Raw genomic sequence first — 22910 nt, forward strand, 5'->3', positions numbered from 1 at the left:
GATTCCTAGCTTTCTAATGATATCAGGATTGTTTTTGTACTCCAAATATTAAGCGAAATATGTCACATTATATAATGACTGTCACAGAGTCCTCATTTTGAGAAAAAGGCCTTTAAAGTTTCCTCTTCTCTGGAATCCATCGATCTGATTGATTATTAGTGGAGCAAATGATCAAAATACTACGGAGGGAAGATATTTTCGTTTGGAGGGGAAGCTCGCGAGTGTGCGTGTGTATACGCGTGTGCGTGTGTGTGTTTGTGTATTTTTGCGTTTGTGTGTATTGTGTTTGTTTCCCGGGGAAAACCCTCACAAGAAACACCGGCTGTTGTTGTGCCTGCTGTGGCGTTAAATGACTCCGTTCCCCGCTTGTAATTATGCCGTTACAAGCTTCAAAGTTATATTTATCATCTGAATTTGCCGAAACAAGTTTAATATTCTGAAAGCCAAGACTCTGTTTAATTTAAATCAGATGAAAACAAACTGTAAAGGATCCTGCCGTGTTATCTATGATTACTTTACTCTTACGTTCATAATGTCAGCCGGAGGGAGGGGGGCGACGCTGCTGGAAGAGCAGAGTGCGAGTGAGAGGTGCCTGTCTTCGTCCCTTCACAAGCTTCAAAAATGTACTTATCGTGTGATTTTGGAAATAAAAGTTTCATATTCTGAAAGCCAAGACTTGGTTTGTTTAAAATCAAACAAAACACCCGAACCCTGAAAAAATAGTTTTTTACGTAAATCCACGTTTATTCTGAAATGAGCCGTTGCGACTTCCGACTGATTTCGATAGAGCGGGTCACAGATATGAACCCATGGCATTTTATCTTTGTGAGTCTAGATAAAGTTAGAATGTGGGACAGGGAATGCCAAGTGGATTAAATTCTACACAACAGAAGAGAGATAAACAAGTTATAAAGCATCTTTGTTAGTATTACAAATATGTATTATACTATATCGCCCTCTTGTGGCCAAATAGCACTGCACACCACTACTTTTCCATCTCTACCATAATATTTATCCCATTGGTTAAACGGGGACGAGAAGATATTCCAGATGGATTCTGGGTAAATGTGTTTACACCTCAACCACCAAGCCAACCTAAATTACGCAGTGGAATACATTTCCCAGAAACCACCTCGCTTAATACGTGTTTGAGTCGAACTGCAACCTCCCGTGCTATCGCTGTGTTGCTAATGTCAATCTTTTAACTATTTGAGCCGATAGAGACCTTTAACAATTATCATATTTTTTTGTGAGGAATGCCGACATTTAACCAGTGGACACTTGGTTAGCAAGCTAGGATAAGTATGCTTTTATCGTTGAAATTGTATCAATAGCATGGCTACACTGTAACAAAATAGTATGTGTGATAATTTGTTGACTAGGAAAGGTGAGACATTCTCTGTCAATATCGCCTTTTTTATTACGTTGCAATGTTGACGACTCACACCTGTTGCTCAAGTATTACATATTGCTAAAAACTAGCTATGCTAAATTTAGATACTCCCAGACAACACAGTTCATCCAGATATCAACTTTAGCTATAATATATAGGTGGGAAGTGGACTCTCCCGGTCTGGAAGTGGATCTGGTCCATTTATTACAGGTTGCATTTCCTCATGGCAAAAGAAGAATGCATAACACAATGGAACAAAACAGGGGACACTTCAACACTACGAAACAGGAAAATATGTCTCACCTCAGAAAAGACTGTCCAAGCCCCATCCACCTCTTTGTCAAAAGACAAACACAGTCACACTGCTGGACATTTGTCCGAAGATGACACCCAGTCTTCAAATGGTGCTCAGTTTTCCACCAGAGGAAATCTCAGTAAGGATCCTCCAAGCAGGGTGCTCCTGATGTTGCTGGTGGGGCTGTCTTTCTCCACACGCCTCTACAAGATAACAGAGCCCCCTCATGTATGGTGAGTTAAAGTCATGCATGTACAAAGATTAAGTAGGATCATAATTTGCAATGTTTAAAACACTGACTCATTTTGGTGTTTCAGCTGGGATGAGACACACTTTGGAAAGATGGGGAGCTACTATATCAACAGGACCTTCTTTTTTGACGTCCATCCTCCTCTTGGAAAGGTGGGATGAGATCTTATCCCTTTTGTGTAGCGTCTTCTGGAAAGCGTCTTTATTATGATTATTGATCTCCATTAATGTGTTGCAGATGCTGATTGGTCTTGCTGGGTACATGACCGGTTATGATGGCTCCTTTCCTTTCATAAAGCCTGGAGATAAATATGATCATCACAACTACTGGGGGATGAGAGGGGTATGTTTCTTTCAACACAAGAAAACCTGCTTTTGTCTCATTGATTAAGAAGGAACTTGAATGTATTCATATTGTTTTGTCCCAACTTTAAAAGGACAAGCCATTAAAGGTAGGGTAGGTAAGAATGGAGAAACCAGCTCGAGTGCGCTAGAATTTGAAAGTACACAGCCCCTTCCTTCAGACTTCCTTACAGAGCCCCTCCTCCAACACACACGAATGCGCACATGACCAATGAGGGCACGAGATAAGTTTGTGCACAGATGGAATGCTGACAGGCAGGTAGGCCATCCAGTTATTTTAGCCGGGCCGGCTCAGATGATTGGTCGTGCTTTTTACAGCGCCACGGCTTCCACAGATGAAAGCATTTAATGTATTCATTGCTATCGGGATGTTAAGAGCATTCCATGGAATATAACAGTGAATGACCTACCCCACCTTTAAGGCTGCTTATTTGTGTGTTCTCCCCCCTGCTTTACAGTTCTGTGCCGTGCTTGGCTCCTGTCTCCCAATCTTTGCCTACCTCATAGTGCTGGAGTTGTCTCAGTCTCAAACTGCTGCCCTCATCACTGCCACCTTGCTCATATTTGGTGAGGAATCTCCTTGTTTAAAAAGTGTACACAAATTCAAAACATGTTAAAGTTGCAATTGACTGACCGTCAAGCTGTTTATAAGCAGTTTCTTTGGACACATGAAGAGTATGTTGTGTACCTTACGAGCATTTATTTTAATATCAAATTACGCTGTTCGAATAAGGAGAATGAATTTGTGATTAATTTACTGCTTTCTACAGACACTGGCTCTATCACCATTTCTCAGTACATCCTGTTAGACCCTATACTCTTGTTCTTCATCATGGCAGCAGTGCTGAGCATGGTCAAGTTCAACCAGCAAAGATACAGGTAGGACACCACTCAGGCTTCTTTTCAATCTAGTCTCATGCAATGCAGTGGTGAAACTATGTCAGTAGTCCATTACTCAATTAGTTGGCACACAGTAAAATCAACGATGATTCCACTGTCTTTCAGGTACAAATGCAATGCTTGTGATAACTTTTTTAACCTATATCAAATAATTTAAATTCAAAACTGCTTACTTTTTTGGCATACAAATAGAAACGACCTGTTGTGGACTCTGCTTGTGTTTTGTTACGGAAATATGGACAATTGTCTTTATTGAGGAAAATGTCTTTACCAACTGGTTACAATAACTACTAAAGCAACACAGAATCTAAATCTAGTTTGAGTTTTAGTTTAGGTTTTCATGGCCAAGGAATTTGCTTTCTTATTTTAATGTAAAACATTAAAATAGTGAGAAAACATTAAAATAGTGAATAAGAAAATCTCAGATTAGGAGAAAACTATAATAAAAATACTTGACATATAGCCAAAATAACTGATGCAGATTTTAAGAAGTTGTCACTTGTGCAGGAATGTGCAAAATTGTCCAAGGAATATGCAAAGGTTCACAGTATGAAGTCTGCACACCAGTGGCGGTTCTAGACCAATTTGACTGGGAGGGCCACTGGGGGACCAGTTATTTTCTGAGGGGGGCACAATAAATGCAGGACGAAAAAGAAAACTAGACAGTATGAAGTAATTGCGTATGAGAAAACAATTTGGTATTTGTTTCAGTACACTTATTTATTTCAGATATATCTTATAGTTATTACTGTTAGCTTCAGCTTAAGTTATAGTACAATTTTTGCACTAACACGATATCATAGTTATATAAAAATAAAGGCAATGAACAGTTACATCTCTACTTTACATCTACAATTACACGGATACAATAGTTTAAATCACCTTCAATTATCGTGGTAGTCTCTCGAAACGTAGGTTTCAATCTTTCTTGGATGCAACAGCCTTTGATGATCCGAGATGAAAAGTGTTTGTTTTTCGTGCGCTTCAGCTGGACAGTGAAAGTGAGTGCACCGCTCTAATGGGTCCTGAGTGCACCGCTCTAATGGGTCCGACTAGAATGACGAATAACGTTAGTTCCGCCTATTCCGTTATTCAATAAATCGTGTAATAAATCATACATTTTTCATTTTTTTCACTTTTCATTTTCAGTGTTAGGGGGGCACTGGCCCCCCCTGCCCCCCCCCCCCCCCCTAGAACCGCCCCTGCTGCACACGTATATGAGATGCATCTTAAAACAATATAGTAATGTTTCCTTGTGTTTTTCCAGTTGTAAGCAGTACATTGATTTTGTTCCTGCTTGCTTGCTGTTGTTCTTAGGCCCTTTGCTGCCTCCTGGTGGCTGTGGTTGGTACTGACGGGTGTAAACCTTGCTGGGGCATTAGGGGTGAAGTTTGTGGGTCTGTTTGTCATTCTGTTGGTGGGACTGAACACAATCTGGGACCTCTGGAGAATTCTGGGAGACCTGAGCCTCTCACTGGTAAACAGCAGAATATTCTGAATGGTACTGTTACAGATATTGTTGATGAGCAGCACCTGAGGTTTGACTGTTTTTGTTTATTTCCTGGCTCCAGGTTGAAATTGCAAAGCACTTCCTGGCTCGGGTTGTTGGTCTCATCCTGTTTCCACTTTTCCTCTACGTTACAATATTTGCAATCCACTTTGTTGTGTTGAACAAAAGGTGCGTCTGATCTCTTAAACTATGGATACAGATTGATATTACCCCTCACCTCACACTCAATAGTGCTCAGTATGTTGTTGGGGTCATCGTGATTTTGTTTTCTGTCACCAGTGGACCAGGAGATGGTTTCTTCAGTTCAGCCTTTCAGTCCCGACTGATCGGGAACAATCTACACAACGCATCCATGCCTGAGTGTGAGTCCTAAACACACCTTTGAATAAGCACATTATGCTGCAGCTGTGTTTACTAAAACACAAATCAAACAATGAAAAGGGGGTTGAAGAAATGTAGGCTTTCCCATAGTAATGTTAACAGGCAGACAGGCTGATGTGTGTACTGCTTACATTTTTGCTGTCTTCACAAAGTGACTATTCTTTATGCTCCGTTCCTTGTGTTGATGGCTCTTTGAAGCCTAAAATTATGATGATTAAAATGTGTTTGTTTCTTTTGTTTTGTAACAATGTGGATGTTGTTCTCCTTATATAGACCTGGCATTTGGCTCCACCATCACAATTAAAAACCTCCGGATTGCTGGAGGATATCTGCACTCTCATTGGCACTTATACCCAGAGGGAGTGGGGTCAAAGCAGCAGCAGGTCAGGCTACAGTGTGAAACATTATCAAATATAATTAACTAGCTATTTCCTTTATAGTTATTGTAAATAAACAGTTTTCCCTGCCATGTCCTTACAGGTGACAGCCTACCTCCATAAAGACTACAACAACTTGTGGCTCGTTCACAGACCGGATGAAAATGAATGTGAGCACATGGGGTTGATTTACTGATACCAATAGCATGTATGTAAGCCATAAGGAAGCAATGTATCAGCGTCTTATTGTTTGTCTCTATTAAGCTCAATCTGGGACACCTGACCTGGTTCGTCATGGAGACATCATTAGACTCGAGCACGTAGAGTACGTACAATGACTCCACAAAGCAGTACAATTAAACCTATTGTTAATTGTCCATCGATTTGAATCCAATGCCATTCTAATCCAAATAATGTGCCTGAATTTACAGAACAACTCGTAACCTTCACAGTCACCTCCATGAGGCCCCTCTGACCAAGAAACACTTCCAGGTTACAGGATATGGCATTGTGAGTACACCCATAACATTACTTTTTTTCACCTTACGGCTCTTTACCTTTGAAGGGTGACATGTAAGAAGACCTCAGGGTGAAGTTTGCTTTTTTGATGCCAAACAGTTAATGGCCTTAGATTCAAGATTCAAGGCTTTATTGTCATGTGCTCAGTAGCCACAGTGTAGATATGGCAATGAAAAAAGTCACAGGCTCCTCCAATAATGCAACATGAATATATATATATAAGGCATAAAACAAATACAATTATGAAAAGCACACAACGAAATGTAAGCAAACACTGAAATGAAACGAAAAAAAGGCAGAGTTGGAGAGGAGCCAAAGACACGGCAGCCATCATCACCGGCACCATATTATCATCATTATAGCGCATTAAAAGTGTATTACATTCTAATTGCATGCCATTATATGCCGTATTTGTATGTCCTCAAGTCTAAAAACACATCATCACCTTTGGCCTCTTTTTAGAATGGCACGGGTGACAAAAACGACCTGTGGCAGGTGGAGGTGTGTGGAGGCCGTAAGGGGGACCTGGTGAAGGTGCTGCGTAGCAAAGTGCGCTTCCTGCACCGAGCTACCGGCTGTGTGCTTTACTCCTCTGGAAAGACTCTCCCAAAGTGGTAAAAAAAACAGTTTGGACTGCTCCTCCTTGTCTATTCAAGATGCCGCATGTGTATAGACAGTCAAGGACACGTTTTCTTTCTGTTCAGGGGCTGGGAACAGGTGGAGGTGACCTGTAGTCCCTACTTAAAGGAGACTCCCAGCTCTCAGTGGAACATTGAAGATCATATCAACCCCAGCTGTAAGAAAAACTCCTATGATCTTTTCTACTCTTCATGGTGTTAAACACTAATCAACTTAATCCTTTTTCCTTCTTTCAGTGCCCAACATTAGTTTGTCTGTGCTGAAGCCCCATTTCCTGGAGATCTTACTGGAGTCCCACATTGTGATGATAAGAGTAAGAAACGGTGACATAACATGTAAATCCATCTGTGAGGTATGATTTTAATCAGAGACACTTTGTTGACATCAAATGTGTCTTTCTTTTCTAGGGTAACAGTGGCCTGAAACCCAAAGACAATGAGATGAACTCAAAACCCTGGCATTGGCCAGTCAACTATCAGGTGCGTTGAATAATCTAGGGTCAAATGTACATTTTTGGAAAACCTTAAAGCTGAATAAAATTAAAATACAAATGTTCTCGGTTCATTTCTGTCAAGGGTCTGAGGTTTTCTGGAGTGAATGACACAGAGTATCGTGTTTACCTGCTGGGCAACCCCGTAAGTCCATCTTAAACATGCCCCATTTCTTTCTGTTGTCACTCTTCCCTTAGAAAATGTTAATACACTCATGATTTTATGCTTTTTTCTTTTAGGTGGTTTGGTGGATACATTTGGCTAGTTTGGGCTTGTATCCTATCATGGCGGCAGTGGCAGCTATAGCCCTCAAAAGAGGTTTCTCATTGAGCCAAAAAAGAATAGGTATGAATACAGAAATACAGATACGTGGTAACTGAAGCATTTAAAAGCAAATATATGTGACAAATAATTGTTGTGTTCTCCACTTTGTCTTTCAGAGCATTCTCATGTTCTCATGAGAGAAGGAGGACTGCTGCTCCTCGCCTGGCTGCTGCACTATGCACCTTTCTATACGATGGGCCGTATCCTCTACTACCACCATTACTTCCCTGCAATGCTCTTCAGCAGCATGCTCACAGGTACCATTCATACTTTATTTTAGCTTCCTCCATTATATAGAACCAGAGGTGTTTTAGGGAGCGAGGAGGGAGAGATGTAAGGCAAAGATAGATCCACTTGGACTTTGGGACACTTTGGGAGTCAAAGTTTAAAGACTGACCACGCAAAACACGTCTGGCCATACCTCTAGAACAGTGTTTCTCAAACTTTTTCATACCAAGGACCACTTAACCAATAAAAAAACACTCGCGGACCACCTAACTCCACAAATATCCCAAAACACATCGTTTTTCTAGAACAGATTATAAATCGCCTGAAAATGGTACAAACAACTTAAGCTCGTTCCATTGCGGAGATACTCCCGCGAGAGTGTGAAAAACTTAAATGTATTTATTTATTTCAAATGTGAAATGTTACCAATATACTCACGGACCACTAGGGGGCGCTCACGGACCACCAGTGGTCCGCGGACCACACTTTGAGAAGCACTGCTCTAGAATACATACTGTTATTATAGCAATCTCACGCAATGTCTTTTGGGATAAATTAATGACGATAATTTTGGACGGACAAAGATTGTGAGTTTCTTTTTGTACACATACAGTATGATTGGTATGATTGATTAATTGTGATCTAATGTCTCAGATATTATTGCAAAAAAAACTACATTTCACTCCAGAACTTAGAATCATAAGGTTTATGTCCGAGTTTTATCCGATGTGGGCCCACACTTTCAGCCTTTCAAAGACCCTTGATTAATGTTGTCATGTCACCGTCATGTTGGGCCGAGGGTTAAAAGCATTGTTTGTTTTTCACAGGAATTACATTTGACATTCTGTTGAAAAGCACCGACCTGCTAATTCGCCGGCCTTATTGTGATTGGCTGCAGAGACTCGGGCAGATGGTTCTTCTCTTCAGTATTCTTTACAGGTGAGATGAATATAGAGAAACTTCATAATCAGATTAGATTCAGTCTGTGATGTCAATGCATTTAACAAGGTTTCTTGTGATTTAAATACTGAACAAAAATATAAACAAAACATCTTTGTGTTTTAAAATCAAGAGATAGATGGGAAGATCTATACCACTCTCATATTTGTCTTTTAAGGCTAAAGCTACATCCAGCAAGTGTTTAGTTTAGCACAAAGATTAGAAGCTAGGAAAACAGCAAGCCAGGTTTAGATTACCTCATAACCTTTTTTTAATTTTTTATGATCGCCTCTTTGACTTTGTATAAATCCCTTTAATCAATCTCTTTGCTTCAGTTTCTACCTGTTTCATCCGCTCTCCTACGGCATGAAGGGTCCTCTGGCACACGAGCCAGGCAGCGCCATGGCCGGCCTGAAGTGGATGGACTCCTGGGAGTTCTAGTCAGCTTTGCACGAAGAAGACAGATTTTATTTTAATGAAGAACTGGTCTGACTGTGAGGGACTTATGGTCTTATTTTACATAATGTACTGACTGCACACACTACCATAGAATCTCTACCAACTCATGTATTATTGAGTGTCCGAACATTTCTTATTGTTGAGTATTAAAGCATGTCATGTGTAAAGAGTGCTTTATGAGAATGATCTGAATCAGTGCAATACAAATGCCAGAGTGTTGTGAAGTATTTAGGAATACAGATCGAGACAATAATGTTCACCAAACTGCCTTAATTAACTCCATATCTTGGACTTGTATGGACTTGTATGTCACAATAATAAGCTCAAGTGCCTGTAAGGAGCTAGTAAAATAACTCTAAAAATGTTTCAAATGCTGCATCTCAGTGTTGGTGACTTTTAACGAAACACTGTTTGGTACGTAGTTATAGGCTATCGGAGACTGTATTTTGTTTGTGTTTGTCTTGATCGTAGTGCCCAGTATTTTTGAATTGTATATAGCGATCAGTGCTATCAAGTACTTGTTTCTGTTTTGACTTTGTAAAACTACTGGTGACTCTGTCATATACATTTCAGTATGATGAATACACTGTGATATTCTTGTAATCTGTGGTTACTTTGGTTCATACACTATCGACAAAAAAGAAACTGCTCCAAATGTGTTTGTTTTTTTCTCCAGACTAAATTATGACTTTTTGTAACTATTATACTTTTTGATTGTTATATTTTATTTAATCTCTCCCAAAAACTGGCTAAAATATTCAGGAATAATAAGTAACATTATCACAAGATATGCCACAAATAAATATATAAATACATGAAATCATTGCTTATAACAATGTACAATTGCAATGGCTCTTTAAAACAACCCAAGACAGACTTAAAACAAAAATAAGACCAACTCTGATCTGAACTCTTTTATCAGTTTGTCTGTGATCATGTATATGCGATCATGAATACCATTACAAATTAGTCCTTGAAATGTAATAACTTAAAGATTTATACATTCCTGCTTACAGTCTAATTCTCAAAAACTATTTTATATTTATAAATATAGGATGTTTCTCAAACGAAAGTAAAAGGTATGTAATTCAGTAGTTCTCAACCTGAAAATAGGGACCATTTGATTATAAATGATAGATTGCTTGGAGCTTTACTTATTCATTTGTCAAGGGGGGCGTTTATTCCTTGAAAGTTAATGTATCAACTGACCTCACCCATTCAAAAACATGTACATAATGTATTTTAATGCATCTTGAATTCACTTTGATGCTATTAAACCTATGTATTCAGTCTTTATACAGTTACGTTGCTCTTCCTGGTGGGAAGTTGGTGAAGAACACCGCTAGACGTCAACTCTGGGGGACGGCTGCTGTGATTGGCTGTCGTTAGTCACGTGTGTGTTTTGAAGATGGCGTCTCCAAATGGAGGTAAATTCTAATTCCTTACCCTGCTATGTTGTGTATAACATTTAAATTAGACGTGTTTAAGGACATTATATCTTTAGCAACTCCTATGCCTACACACAAGGACATACCAAGGCGACAGAAAACACATATTAACGCTGTATTTGTAATGTTTGGAGATGTTTATTACGTTGCCAAAGCCTTCACTAGCCCCAGTGTTGTTGCTGACCAATGTAAAGGGAAGAGACGATAAGCGTGAACCATCGTTCACACTGACCCACAAAACTGCTTCCAGCTACACACATAGCTAATCTCAGAAGCTTGCTGCCCTGCTATTAACAGGCTAAATCTGCTTTGTTTATCATTTGTGTAACGCCCAACTGTTTTCATTCACAATAACGTGATCAGTCATGGGTTTCACTCCAATAGTCAGTCGATGTTCATGCTTTTGTCTTGTTAACACCACTAATGTTTAGGACTGATGTCACTGATGTGATTTACAATTTATTAAAAACATTAAGGTATGACTGTATTTATTTTCCATGTAGTTGTCTTCCATGTTGATCACTTTCGTACACATGTTTGTGTGCTACCCTAAAGTATGGCAATGTATTACATTTCGACATAATTTACATATAATCTATGTATTAAGTATGTAAGCATTTTAATTATGTAGTATTTTAATCAATATATAGGCAATATATTTTCATATCTGATAAAACACACTAACATTGTATGTTATGTTGATATACTTTTATTATTTACAACTTCTGACGTTTTCCTCATTAAAGGCACAACTTTTTCGTTTGAAAATGTAGTTTTAGTCAGATGATACTTTACACAATGTTATATAATGCCAGCTATATTGGTTCAACACAGTAATTGATAATTAAACATACACCGTAACTTTATTATTGTATTATTGTACTTTTATTCTTTCTAAAACTCTTACATTACATTATTGCAGTACAATTAATGCATTTTCCACATAAAGAGTGTGAAAGCAAAACAAGAAGTATATTTTGTGTTCTGATAGGTGACGATTTTGAGGGCTCTTTGCTGAGTTTTGAGAAGTTGGACAGAGCGTCACCAGACCTGTGGCCGGAGCGCTGTAAGTCTACATCCCCTCTCTGTTCCTGTGATTACTGTCCATGAGATTGTGTCCTACGTTGCTATGATCTTAATTATCCTGTAATCTCTCGCACAGTGCCTGGAGTTGCAGAATTTGCTGCATCTTGTAAAAACGTGAGTTTAATTCACTGTGGCTACTTTTGATTTACAAACTAGATAATTAAGTAGGCTTGACATACTATGATATACTGTATAGGCCTCATCTATAAATCTTGTTCACTGAGACATTTGTTGTGTCTTACATCACAGCCTATCAATAATTCACCCCCTAAATGGATGGCTGAACTAGAGAGTGAGGACATTGAAATGTTGAAAGGTAATGTACAACATTTTAGTTTTTTTGTAACAATTTCAATTGTTTTTTGAACAAGGAGAAAGTAGACGGAAATAGTATAATCCTATCAAATGGGATCACATTTTCTGAAACTAGTTACACGTTGAGTTTTCATTATAGCTCCTGTTATCCTTCTGTAGAGCTGGGTAGTCTGACCACAGCCAACCTGATGGAGAAGGTCAAAGGACTTCAGAACCTTGCTTACCAGCTGGGCCTAGAGGAGTGTAAGTACCTGAACATCACACACCTGAAGTTAAAAAGGTTCATATATAAATGTTTGGTTCCATTTTCGCTTGAATACAATTTAAGTGAAAAGTATGCAAATGTCCCATAAACAGATGCAAGTTGGTCCACGTCACCACTAGATGGTGCTCATAGCCTTTCTTGTAGCTAGTTGATTTCACAGCCTCCATATGTGCTTTCACTTTCAAGACCCAAACAGGCTGACTGCACATAGGCTCATATGTTTTAACCCAATAACATAATGGATCAAAATTGGAACCAACCATTTTAAATCAGCTCTCCAGTTCTATGAAATAGCATAAATAGTTTGAATTGAGACCTTTATAAAGGTGTATTTAGGTCAATCTTGTTAGAGTGGAAAAGGTAGGAAAACAGGGGCATGCCCACAACAAGTGCTAAAGCATTTGATTGATGCACAATCTAGTGTTTAATCCATTCTCCACTGCCTCCATTGTCATAATCCATGTGGATTAGAGAGCTAAGTGCTCTAAGAGACAAATGGGAGTTTCCAGTGGAAAAGCAATGAAGAATTGTGATATAGCCTTCCCTCTTAATGGAAAGATATAAATACATGTTAATGTTTTTTCCCCCCTGGGTCATTTACATTCAACTAACATGCAGTCAAGGCAAAATTATGTGATGTAGATAGTAAGGTTTTAAAGTCTTGCACATTTGACTGCTTTGTAAAACTCCATTAAGACAGCTTGTACTTATGAATAAAGTTATGTAGAAAATCATTTGGAAAGGCTTTGAAATGTGAGAGATGCATAAAGGGGGAAAAAAACATCATCAAATGTGTAGGCAAGGGAGTTGACTCCTGAGTGATTGAACTGTGCTCTGCAATGGTATAATGCACACATATCCAAATGAACATACCACAGAAGGCCTAGATAAGAGTAAAACATGATATCAGGCTGTAGATTGTGTAGCATGTGTTGTATTTGCATAGACCATAAGTCACAAATTCATTTAGTTGTAAAAGTGTCTAATCTCCCGCACCAACGCACAGAAGCATGTAATCTGGCTGGTATGAAGACGTTAGCTGTCACAGGTGCAGGCCTGCAGGCTTTGCAATCATGTCATGTTCCCCCGCGATGACGGGACACAATGATGGTTATTATGGGTGTCGGAGCAGCCCTGTAATGGGTGCCTGTTTAATGCTCTGTGGTTTAATTTTCTCCTTTTCCTGGCTGTCAGGGAAGGCCTTGTAAATCTCAGCTACTTTTTCATCATGTTTTGCACTCTTCAGTACCCGTAAACGAGACTCCTCAAACTCAGATTGAGGGCAGGGGGATAGGATTTACTACCCCTCCCCCTTCAACATGTGGACCATTAAAGAGGAAGGTGGTTAATGGGCACAGAACAATCAAGCAGTGAAACTCCCCTACTGCAGTTAGAAAGAGGACCGGGACCAAACATTATTACAAGGACGCCATTTCCCCCCTGTACCTCAAACATACCAAGACAGTGTTGGTTTCTGCCCTTTTTGCACATTTTGCACTCTAAATACTGCTGTACACACATGTTTGTACATAAGTATTAACATGGAAGGGGCGGGGGGTTGTAATACTCCCTTAATCCCCCGCCTCACCCCCTCCTCCACCAGCACCCCCAATGATGTCTGAGTGACGCTTGCCCGCTCTAGTCCCAGAGGGGTTTGACGCGTGCCTCTTCCTCAGGCCACAGCTGCTACCCCACCCCGTGATGAATGCTCCTGTCGTGGGCTGCTGAGCACGGGCATCAAGCCCTGAGTCTCTGGGGAGAGCTGAGGACTCTGATAAGTGCTGTTATTGGAGGTAATTGAAAGCTGAGTGTTCCTTTGGGACGCGCTGGAGGGCCGTGCTGCTGCGCACCACACTGCCAGAGATGGGGCTCTATCACACTTGTGGGCTCAGGGCTACCGACTACCATTTAACTCTTCTCCGTGTAGGGTGGGCTGTTGATTAGGAAATGTTTCCCGGGTAGCCTTCGCTCGTTAACACATTTAAACCAATAACAGAATATTAGAAAGATGTGACTGACATGTGGACTACAGCACTTGTAGGACTGAGTCACGTTTTTGAGTGATTACCTCATTTCTGATAATGGATTATATTTCAAGTGTGGGTCTTTTTAGGAGATGCCTCCACATAGGCTAGTATATGGGCCAGCTCCCAAGTTGTCCCTTGGCAGAAATTGTAGAAAGAAATGTGCATTAAAATGTTAGGGGTTGGATAAAGCGGATAATGTACCCTTTTAAAAATAAATGAAACGCTTAAAAAAAAAAAAATCAAATGTATGAAATCTTGGATATTAACTATGGAATATCAAACGCATTAGAAAAAAACATAAACTATACAAGTACGTTTTAAACTTGTCATCAAGTATAAAGTCCCAAACAAAGAACGGTCACCTGATTTTGTGGAACCACATGTTGTATATACCCAAATTAGCTTCCTTCTGTTGTATTGTTTTCTTTTCTGACCCAGGAAATGTATCCATATACTCGGAACACTTCCCTTGCTGCCTATCTGTGAACACCACATCATTTTGGCCAATTCATTGTCTAGGGAGCGGTACCAGGCTTGAAACGTTATGACATCACACATTTGAGTTGTACAATCCACTCTTGTTCTCTGATCTCGGAAAGAGTTCATTTTACTGATATTCTTGGCCCGCCTTAGGCCACAGGACTATCCTGAATGTTTTTTGTTTTTTTAATGTCCATAGTTCCCACTAATATCTTTAAGGCCAGGAAAAGAAATAACAATATAACAGTGTTTAAAACTGTGATATCTCGGTTAAAACAGCTTCTCACAGTGTGCTCTGTAGACCACCTGTTGGAGCTCTACAGAGCACCTCTCCTCTGATTATGACACATGGCGTAGACCCACCCTGACCCCTGTTGCATCTCCCTATGTGAAGGTGAGACTGAAGGTCGCCCTGCCCTGACAGCTCCTAATGGGCCCGCGTTCACCCCCGTCTCCTCCTCACCCTCAGGATCAATCTCCGGCCTATTAGAAGCAAGCCGCTGCTGAATATGATTGCATTCACCGGGCCCCACCGGTGCTAATGTGCCTCCATCAATCCATCAGGCGGCTGACCGCGGGGCGGCCCGTTATGAAGTGCCTGAGCTGACAGCAGCTGAATGAGGAACAGGGGATGCCTCCTCACCGCCTCTTGCCTTCGTCCTCCTCCTCTTCACCTCTACTACTCCTCTGTGCTCGTTTTTTTAACTCTCTCCTGTGTCTCTTTGGGGCTCATGTTTGCAATGAATGGCAGCATTGTGGCGCATCTATTTGAAGGGGACACAATCTGTGTGAGGAAAGTGAAATAAGCCTCAAGGATGGTTCCGTTTTTGAAGCTCTGGTTTTTATCATCGTAATGTGTAGTAACCTTGAGCCTGTTGGGGCGAGTTTTCTCAAATTGGCTCCCATAGTTATATCTTTTCAAATAATTGGGCGTGCTGACAGAAAAGAGCCGCTACTATAGTGATGAACCATGGTTGGAGAATCTTTAGCGGCTCCACACACATTTTACAACTGGCTGACACGAGTAGCAGGTTGCAGCTGTATAAAGCCTGTCCATATCTCAGGCAGGATCAGTGTTAGAGCTGTGCGAAAGCAGAGGCAGACACACACACACACACACACACACACACACACACACACACACACACACACACACACACACAACGCTCCTCAGTTCTGCCTGCCTGCCGCCTCCATGAGCAGATCGGAAATGACACCTCATTTCCATAAAGGCATTAGGAATTCATTGGATTTTCTCTCCCAGCTAATCATGGCGCGGGTGTAAAACCTTTTAGGCTTTTTAATGAATGATTTTTGACTGATTGCCTATTAATAAGGACACCTCTTGAACAGGCGTCGGCTGGGGTTGGGAGGTGCAGATGTGTTTGTTTTGGTGTGTGAGTGTGTGTGTGGGTGTGTGTCAGCCAGGCGAAAATGCATCAGAGGATGAGGGAGGGGGGGGGGGGGCGCCTCTCGGTTGGGACATAAAGAGGAACCAGTGGCTCCCCTGGGAAATCACAGCTCGTGTCTGCATCTTAAATATCCCTGTGAAGTATCAATAAGTGGGTAATTGAATTTTGAACACAAACATGAGCGTCAGGTGTATGTGTTGCATGGCGGGGGGGTGCTGTGGGGGGGGGTCGTCGGCGGTATGTGTGTGCTTCCGAGTGTTTCTTCGCCTGTGTGTTGGTGTGTGTCATCTCCTCTGTGTCTCCCCTCGTCCCCCCCGGGGAGGACGGCGGTGAAAGAGGATGTTAAATCCATTAAATAAAGCTTACAGCCCGTAATAGCTGAGCAGCACTCGGAGATGGGCAGAGGGGGTCAGATAAGTCCTCTTAACTCTTAATGAAAGTGAATTGGGGCAGTCAGGGCGGGGGTCCAGGACTCCAGTTAACCCAGGTGGTCATCTGTCTTTGGCGCTAACAGGGGTCTAGAGGCTCACCGGGAGCGTGCCATGGGGGGGGGGGGGGTGTTGTGCAGGGGGGTCTTGTGCGGGGGGGCGAAGCGATGATTACTCTCATTTAATACACAGGGGAGTGGTGGGGGGGGGCTGGGAGTGGGCCGTGACAATGACACCCAGATCACTCACCGTAAACCAGGGAAAGTAAGATGTTACACCGCCAAGCATTTACATCTGAGCCACCGGGGATTCGCTCAATGAGAAGGAGGTGCCAGGGCAGAAAATTACAGACATATTTTGTTTACACCACAAAATGTTTGTAGTTTTAATCCTTGCTGTATGGCGAGGTAACATCATAATATGTAAAACAAGATAAACATCTCTACCATACATATGTTTCTGTACATCGCTTCTATTTCGTCATTCAGACTATTTTTCTTATTTTCCCATTGAATTGTCCGAAAAAAGCGTGACTTAATTTTTCATGTATTCATTGTTAGACTCAATCCAAATACTAGAAATATCTCAGTATCAAAAGTTATCAAAATATGGAATGACTTAGTCTATATATGGTGATTTTTAGCCTTTTAGCATAACTCGCTGTTAAAATATTTGCTAAAAGGGCATCATTTTAAATAGCCTCGGGGCATATTTAGCTGTTTGCAGATATAGGTTAATCTCCATTGTTGCATTGTGCCTTAGCAGCATTACCCAGGGTGAAATCTGCAGCCAGAGGATTACTGGTCTGATGTTGGATTTGCAGATATAGGAGCCTTCAGCACGCTCTTCCTTTATCTGCTCTCAGACGTCCTCATTCTTATGATAACCTAAGCTCTGTTTTACATATTGTGTCTATTTACGGATATAAATGATGGAAACAACAACAGCAACCCAGCTCACACTGTCCGCTCCAGAAGCGAGCCGCGCAACGTCCCGCCAACACAGCACCCGGCCCCCACGCAGCATTCTCATCTGTTTGTCATTACTGGTGTCATTTTCTGGTTGCTAATAAACGCCATGGAAACACATAATCACTGATGTTTTGCTGTAACGGTGGTGGACTCATCAGAACAGAGTGGGTGAGCTGACCTGACCAATCAGAGCACAGTGGGCTCATAGGGAGGGGGGGCAGGAGCTCCAACAAGCTCTGTAGGACAGAGTGAATACACATACTATACAGAGATGCTGTATGAGAAACCAATGTGAGTTTGGAAAATTGCAAAATATAAATCTATTTTAGTATACCTCAAGAACGGAATTATGATCAGTAGAAATGGCCATGACATGGGACCTTTAAGATAACGGCAATGTAGATATATATCGAATTGTTATATTCTGTATAATGTGGCTGTGTTGCTAAAGTATCACGGCAGACGGCGATGGAATCTCAGACCAGATCGTGTAGAATGATAATTAGAATCAAACAAATCAACAGGGCCAGGAGATGGCCCTCACAATCCATAAGGTGTCATTTAGTATGGATGGCAGAGGAAACAAGATGCTGATTAACTTAGTGCAAAATTAGTAATTGACCTTTCTAATCAACTAAACAAATCTCTAAAAGGTGTGTGTGTGTGTGTGTGTGTGTGTGTGTGTGGTGTGTGTGTGTGTGTGTGTGTGTGTGTGTGTGTGTGTGTGTGTGTGTGTGTGTGTGTGTGTGTGTGTGTGTGTGTGTGTGTGTGTGTGTGTGTGTGTGTGTGTGTGTGTGTGTGTGTGTGTGTGTGTGTGTGTGTGTGTGTGTGTGTGTGTGTGTGTGTGTGTGTGTGTGTGTGTGTGTGTGTGTGTGTGTGTGTGTGTGTGTGTGTGTGTGTGTGTGTGTGTGCCTTTGTCTGTTTATGTACATTTTACAAATCACTTATAGAATAAATTGTTTATAGATCATATATTCAATAAAATAACATGTAGAACAAGCTAGTGCAGTAAAGTTCAACATTTGAATTGAAATCAATAATTTATCATCAGGTTTTTAAACAAGAGAAGTCTATTTTGACATCTATGCTACCAGTTATTGTCGAGGTCTTTTTCACGGAAGATAATTTGACACGTTACAGTTGTTAATGATTAAACCATTGATGGCTGAATGCCATTTAGCTGCTTCAGTTTCAGTGTACTGGTATAGTATGTTCTCATACGTCATAATAGCTAAGTTCCCTATTCTAATGTAGCATGAATAAATATAATAATAATAATGGATAACACAAATCCAGATCAGCAAAAGAAAGTGAATGAATGCATTGTACCATCCACTATCATTATGAAGATAATTGTCATGTCCGGTGCCAATGAGTTTCAGTCCAACGTCAATTATACAAATACTAGGAAACTTGCGTGATGAAAATCAGGTTCATTCATACATTTCTTTGAGAAGATTACATTTTGTCAAGGCTCCAGACATATTTACCTTTTTTATCCGTCACAATCTTTCGTGTCTTCAGAGGAGATTTAAGTTGCATGCTTCGTGCAAGTTATGATTTATTCACAAAATCCTTTGCACTTTGCCCCGTTAAGCTTTTGTCACCACACAAACTTTTCCACCTCAGTCAAACATAGGAACTTTTTTTGAGTCCCATATTATGAGGTATTGTAATGCGTATATTAGGAAAAAAGTACATTGTTAGTGTTATTAGTAACACCCTTTTTTTGTGAATAACTCCTATTGTAGCTCTTTCGGTGGTCTAACTATGTATGCTTTTGGCTGGAGTTCATCCAGCATGCGTTATTTCATGTTCTGTAATAACCGGCTGAACACCTTCCCCCATATTTCCCTTTCATAAAAAGAGGGGCACACATCATAACTTGAGCACTGATTCATGTTTAATGGGGTCTTTAACGTGATGGTATCAGTAATATTTCTGTCTGAGCGGTGGGAGTCTGAACTGAACCGTAATTAATAAGAAGCTCAGTGAGGCGAGGGGTCTCGGGAGGAGGGGCCCAGCCATCCTGATCCGTTTCACAGTTTGGGCTCATCAAGAGACGGGGAACGTGATGACAAGAGAGAGAGAGGGAAGCATGGTACCTTTTTAAAATGAAAAGTATCCTTTACCGTTCCTAGTGTAACTGCTCCTAATAAGGAAGTGACATCAGAGCACTTGCGGCATGAGGGTCATCCCGAAGTAATTGCTTTCCCTCGCTTTATTTTGATGGCTGTATTTCAATCTAAAGCACCCTATGCATGTCCCGGGGTCCCCTGATGACTTTGTTTAGGGTGATTTGAAGAGACAGCAAAGTGCAGAGTGAATCCATCCCATTCCAATTAGCATCATCTTTAACCTAATGAGGGACACCTCAAGGTGACGTGGCCCCCACGCCCAGATGCACCATTATCATTCCACACTAGGCAACTCATCTAAATTACTAACTGGCCCGGCTTTTTCATTAGCCGCTGTGGGCGGAGGAGGCGGAGAGGGGGGGGCTTCACACAGGCAGACAGCAGCAGCCAGCTGAGATTGTGATCATATTCTTCTTGTAGGCGTCAGGACGGAGGATGACTTTCTGCTAGATGCCCGGTTGATATCCTCCCTCTCTCTGCTGCTCTGTTGTCTTGTATTTGGCTGATGAGCCAGGTTAGTTAGACACTGATCAGAGTCGCTGATGATCTCGGCAGCTCATAAAAACTGTAGAGCAGCCGGGTCCTATTCTTATCTGAACAAAGAGTGATTACTGTACCTGGATGGTGCATCTCAGGGTTTCTAATGATGCTGCAGGGAGGTCTGAGAGCCAGTTATTGCCCTCCCAGTGAAGACCACCCTCACAAAGAGCCTTCAGCAGGGCGGTGTCTGTGTCACGTAGTTGTGTTGTTGTTTACTGAACCAAACATGCCGCTGTGGAGAGCCTTTAGCAATGTGTTGTATTTGCATCACAGATGTCGCACAGACTTTACAAGATGGAGAAAAAGAGTGAAGCTGGAAAATATAATACCAATTGATTTTGTTATAATCATTGGTACATTCATTTACAGAGGTTACTAAAAATGTATGTATTCACCGGATTGTTTTTTCTTCTTAGATTGTTTAATTTTAACTTGGTTTTTTTTATTTGAAGGAATACAATAACCTATCATTAAATAAATAAATAAAATAGCAACAATATGAGAAATGTTTTCACAAAATAACAATGGTATTGTGTAGCATGATGTTTTGCATTATTTCCTAACATGGCCCCTCAAATGTATTCCTTTGGCTTAATAGGCATATTTACTACTTTTTTTAAATTATTTTGCTATTCATTTGTCGCTTATTTTAAACATGTTCACTAGTTGAGGTTAATAGTGATGATAATAATCTCTACGCACTCCTCCTGCAGTCACACGAACACACAGTCTCATGCACTCGTAGGTCTGAGTACTTGTGCCTCACTACATTGAGACAGCGATAAAGCAAATCACAAGACTCTTTGGTGGCTACGCTTCCATCTTATCTTGTTTTCCATGTCCTGAATGAACAGATGTTTGTATAAATTACCCCGCGGTGTGACACCGTAGATATTAAATACATGCTTTGCATTTTTAAACAACAGTTCTGAAGTGGTGAGAGCGGCAGGCAAATGTTGTGGAAGACTGACTGATTTACCCAACTTATGAAGGGTTGTTGGGAGGGTGTGAAGCATACTGGAGTATCTTACCAGCATAATAAATGAAAAATATATCTATTAACCTGAACATTATTTTAATATGTGATGTGTCTTCTTGTTTTCAGCCCGAGAAATGACCAGGGGGAAGTTCCTGAACATATTGGAGAGGCCCAAGAAGTGACGTTTTTCTTTTTCTTTTCTACAAGCATCAACAAATGTGGGCACTGGAAGGTGAATTAGTTCTATACATTAAACAGTATGCTCTGAACATGTTAAGACCTTCACTACACATTTCAAAAACCTTTAATTGAAGCAGAAATGCTCCCTGGTGGCTGAGGTATCTTCCTGCTGTCCTAGACAGATGCCTTTACATCCACAGAAACTCAAAATGATGTACCACCTCTTTCTGACTTTCCTTGATCAAATGTTCCCTATTTATTCTCCCTTCTATTTTAAACATGATTTACATTTTTTTCAATTTCTGAAGTTGTATAATAAAGTTTTAAAATGAAAAGACGATTGCTTTTTTATTTGACGTCCTCTTGAATGATAATGAGTGCAGACAAAGCGGATAACTTTTGTGCTTTTTTGTCCAACTTTTAATTAGGGCAGTTCTTTGACGTACAGAGTGCATCAACTCTCGGCTGCGACATGTAAGCAGCTCTGATGTGGGAGTGTTTTCCCGGCTACCGGGGCACAAAACATTGCGTAAAAATAATATTGCTCATTGTCATCGCCTTTAATGAGAGCTGACATAATTACTAGGACCATTTATTTTCTAATTAGCACACTTCAGTGTTGTCGGAGCTAGTGGCCGGGCAAAGAGGGAATCGGACAGGCATGCCGAGAGGGAAACAAAAAGAAGTCCATCGGCCATAATTAGGTGAGACAATGCCTCGGACTGTTCTCGGCTGGAGATGTCGCAGGGTTTCTGCCCGCTCACTCCCAACACTTCTCCCCGGGCTGCTAATAAGCCCCTAACCTCCTTTCCGATTCACACGGACAGAGGCCGCCAATTCCTCAGCAGCCTCACCCCCTCCCTCTCACGCGGACCCTGGCTCACCCCTTTTTCTTTTTCTTTTTAAATCACTGGTACAGCTTCACATTTCAGAGAGTAGCTTCTTCAGTGTTGCTGCTGGAGTGTGATGGGAGAGGCAGAGAGGCCAGGAAGTACATTTTTATTTAGACTGTGTCCTAATACTCATAGTATTATGTATTTGATATAAGAGCACAATAGAACATCCAAATACAGATGCCTAATCCTATCAATAACCTATAACTGCCAAATTGTACTGTTAAATAGGTAACAAAACCAGCCATCCAAAAAACGAAATATAACTCTTTCTGTTGCCATTAAAGGCTTGTAGAGGTTACATTTATTTATACATCTTTCGTATTTAACGGGGCCTATTGCAATTATTATATGATAACAACATTTCAGTGATTATTGGTGGAATAGTGGCTTTATTAAGGGTTGATAAAGCCCTCCATATAGGCTTTGTATATCAATAATATGTTATCCTCCTCCAGCCATCTAACCTACTGAAAAGAGAGAGCATGTGAAGCAAAGGGATTTTTCAACTAGATTTTACCACAAAACTTTATGAACTACTTATTATGACATTTAATTGCAGACTTGATGGCTTCTCAGAGAGTGAAAACCCCTCCATTTTTGCAAATGCACTGCAAATCTTTAAGTATCATTACCAGAAAGGATAACCATGATCAAGAATTCAGATTTAGCATGAGTAAA

At 40.8% G+C, this 22910-nt stretch overlaps 2 protein-coding genes across 2 annotated transcripts; both read left to right on the forward strand.

Moving 5' to 3' along the window:
* The first annotated feature begins 1102 nt into the window (after nucleotides 1-1102).
* On the forward strand, nucleotides 1103-9712 carry pomt2 (protein-O-mannosyltransferase 2). The gene is made up of 21 exons (XM_034112173.1): nucleotides 1103-1921; nucleotides 2006-2090; nucleotides 2176-2280; nucleotides 2759-2867; nucleotides 3071-3179; nucleotides 4518-4677; nucleotides 4772-4878; nucleotides 4990-5072; nucleotides 5365-5474; nucleotides 5572-5638; nucleotides 5733-5793; nucleotides 5900-5978; nucleotides 6450-6601; nucleotides 6692-6783; nucleotides 6863-6939; nucleotides 7034-7105; nucleotides 7202-7261; nucleotides 7357-7462; nucleotides 7558-7698; nucleotides 8497-8608; nucleotides 8944-9712. Exons 1-21 carry the CDS (start codon nucleotides 1617-1619, stop codon nucleotides 9047-9049), a joined length of 2298 nt encoding a protein of 765 aa, XP_033968064.1. The 5' UTR covers nucleotides 1103-1616; the 3' UTR covers nucleotides 9050-9712.
* A 676-nt stretch (nucleotides 9713-10388) lies between these two features.
* lin52 (lin-52 DREAM MuvB core complex component) lies at nucleotides 10389-21671 on the forward strand. Its single transcript, XM_034110907.2, has 6 exons — nucleotides 10389-10494; nucleotides 11507-11581; nucleotides 11678-11715; nucleotides 11851-11917; nucleotides 12076-12159; nucleotides 21283-21671. Exons 1-6 carry the CDS (start codon nucleotides 10476-10478, stop codon nucleotides 21336-21338), a joined length of 339 nt encoding a protein of 112 aa, XP_033966798.1. The 5' UTR covers nucleotides 10389-10475; the 3' UTR covers nucleotides 21339-21671.
* Nucleotides 21672-22910: the final 1239 nt, after the last annotated feature.

The sequence above is a fragment of the Pseudochaenichthys georgianus genome, chromosome 22 (assembly GCF_902827115.2).
Source record: "Pseudochaenichthys georgianus chromosome 22, fPseGeo1.2, whole genome shotgun sequence".
Taxonomy (NCBI): domain Eukaryota; kingdom Metazoa; phylum Chordata; class Actinopteri; order Perciformes; family Channichthyidae; genus Pseudochaenichthys; species Pseudochaenichthys georgianus.

What these genes read in the sequence shown, in the direction of transcription:
- pomt2 (XM_034112173.1), top strand. Translation starts at nt 1,617, where the DNA reads ATGGCAAAAGAAGAATGCATAACACAATGGAACAAAACAGGGGACACT. An exon ending in TTCAACCAGCAAAGATACAG is followed by an intron (nt 3,180 to 4,517) that starts GTAGGACACCAC and finishes TGTTGTTCTTAG; the next exon opens with GCCCTTTGCTGCCTCCTGGT. An exon ending in CCCACATTGTGATGATAAGA is followed by an intron (nt 6,940 to 7,033) that starts GTAAGAAACGGT and finishes TTTCTTTTCTAG; the next exon opens with GGTAACAGTGGCCTGAAACC.
- lin52 (XM_034110907.2), top strand. An exon ending in TTGCTGCATCTTGTAAAAAC is followed by an intron (nt 11,716 to 11,850) that starts GTGAGTTTAATT and finishes CTTACATCACAG; the next exon opens with CCTATCAATAATTCACCCCC. An exon ending in GGACATTGAAATGTTGAAAG is followed by an intron (nt 11,918 to 12,075) that starts GTAATGTACAAC and finishes ATCCTTCTGTAG; the next exon opens with AGCTGGGTAGTCTGACCACA.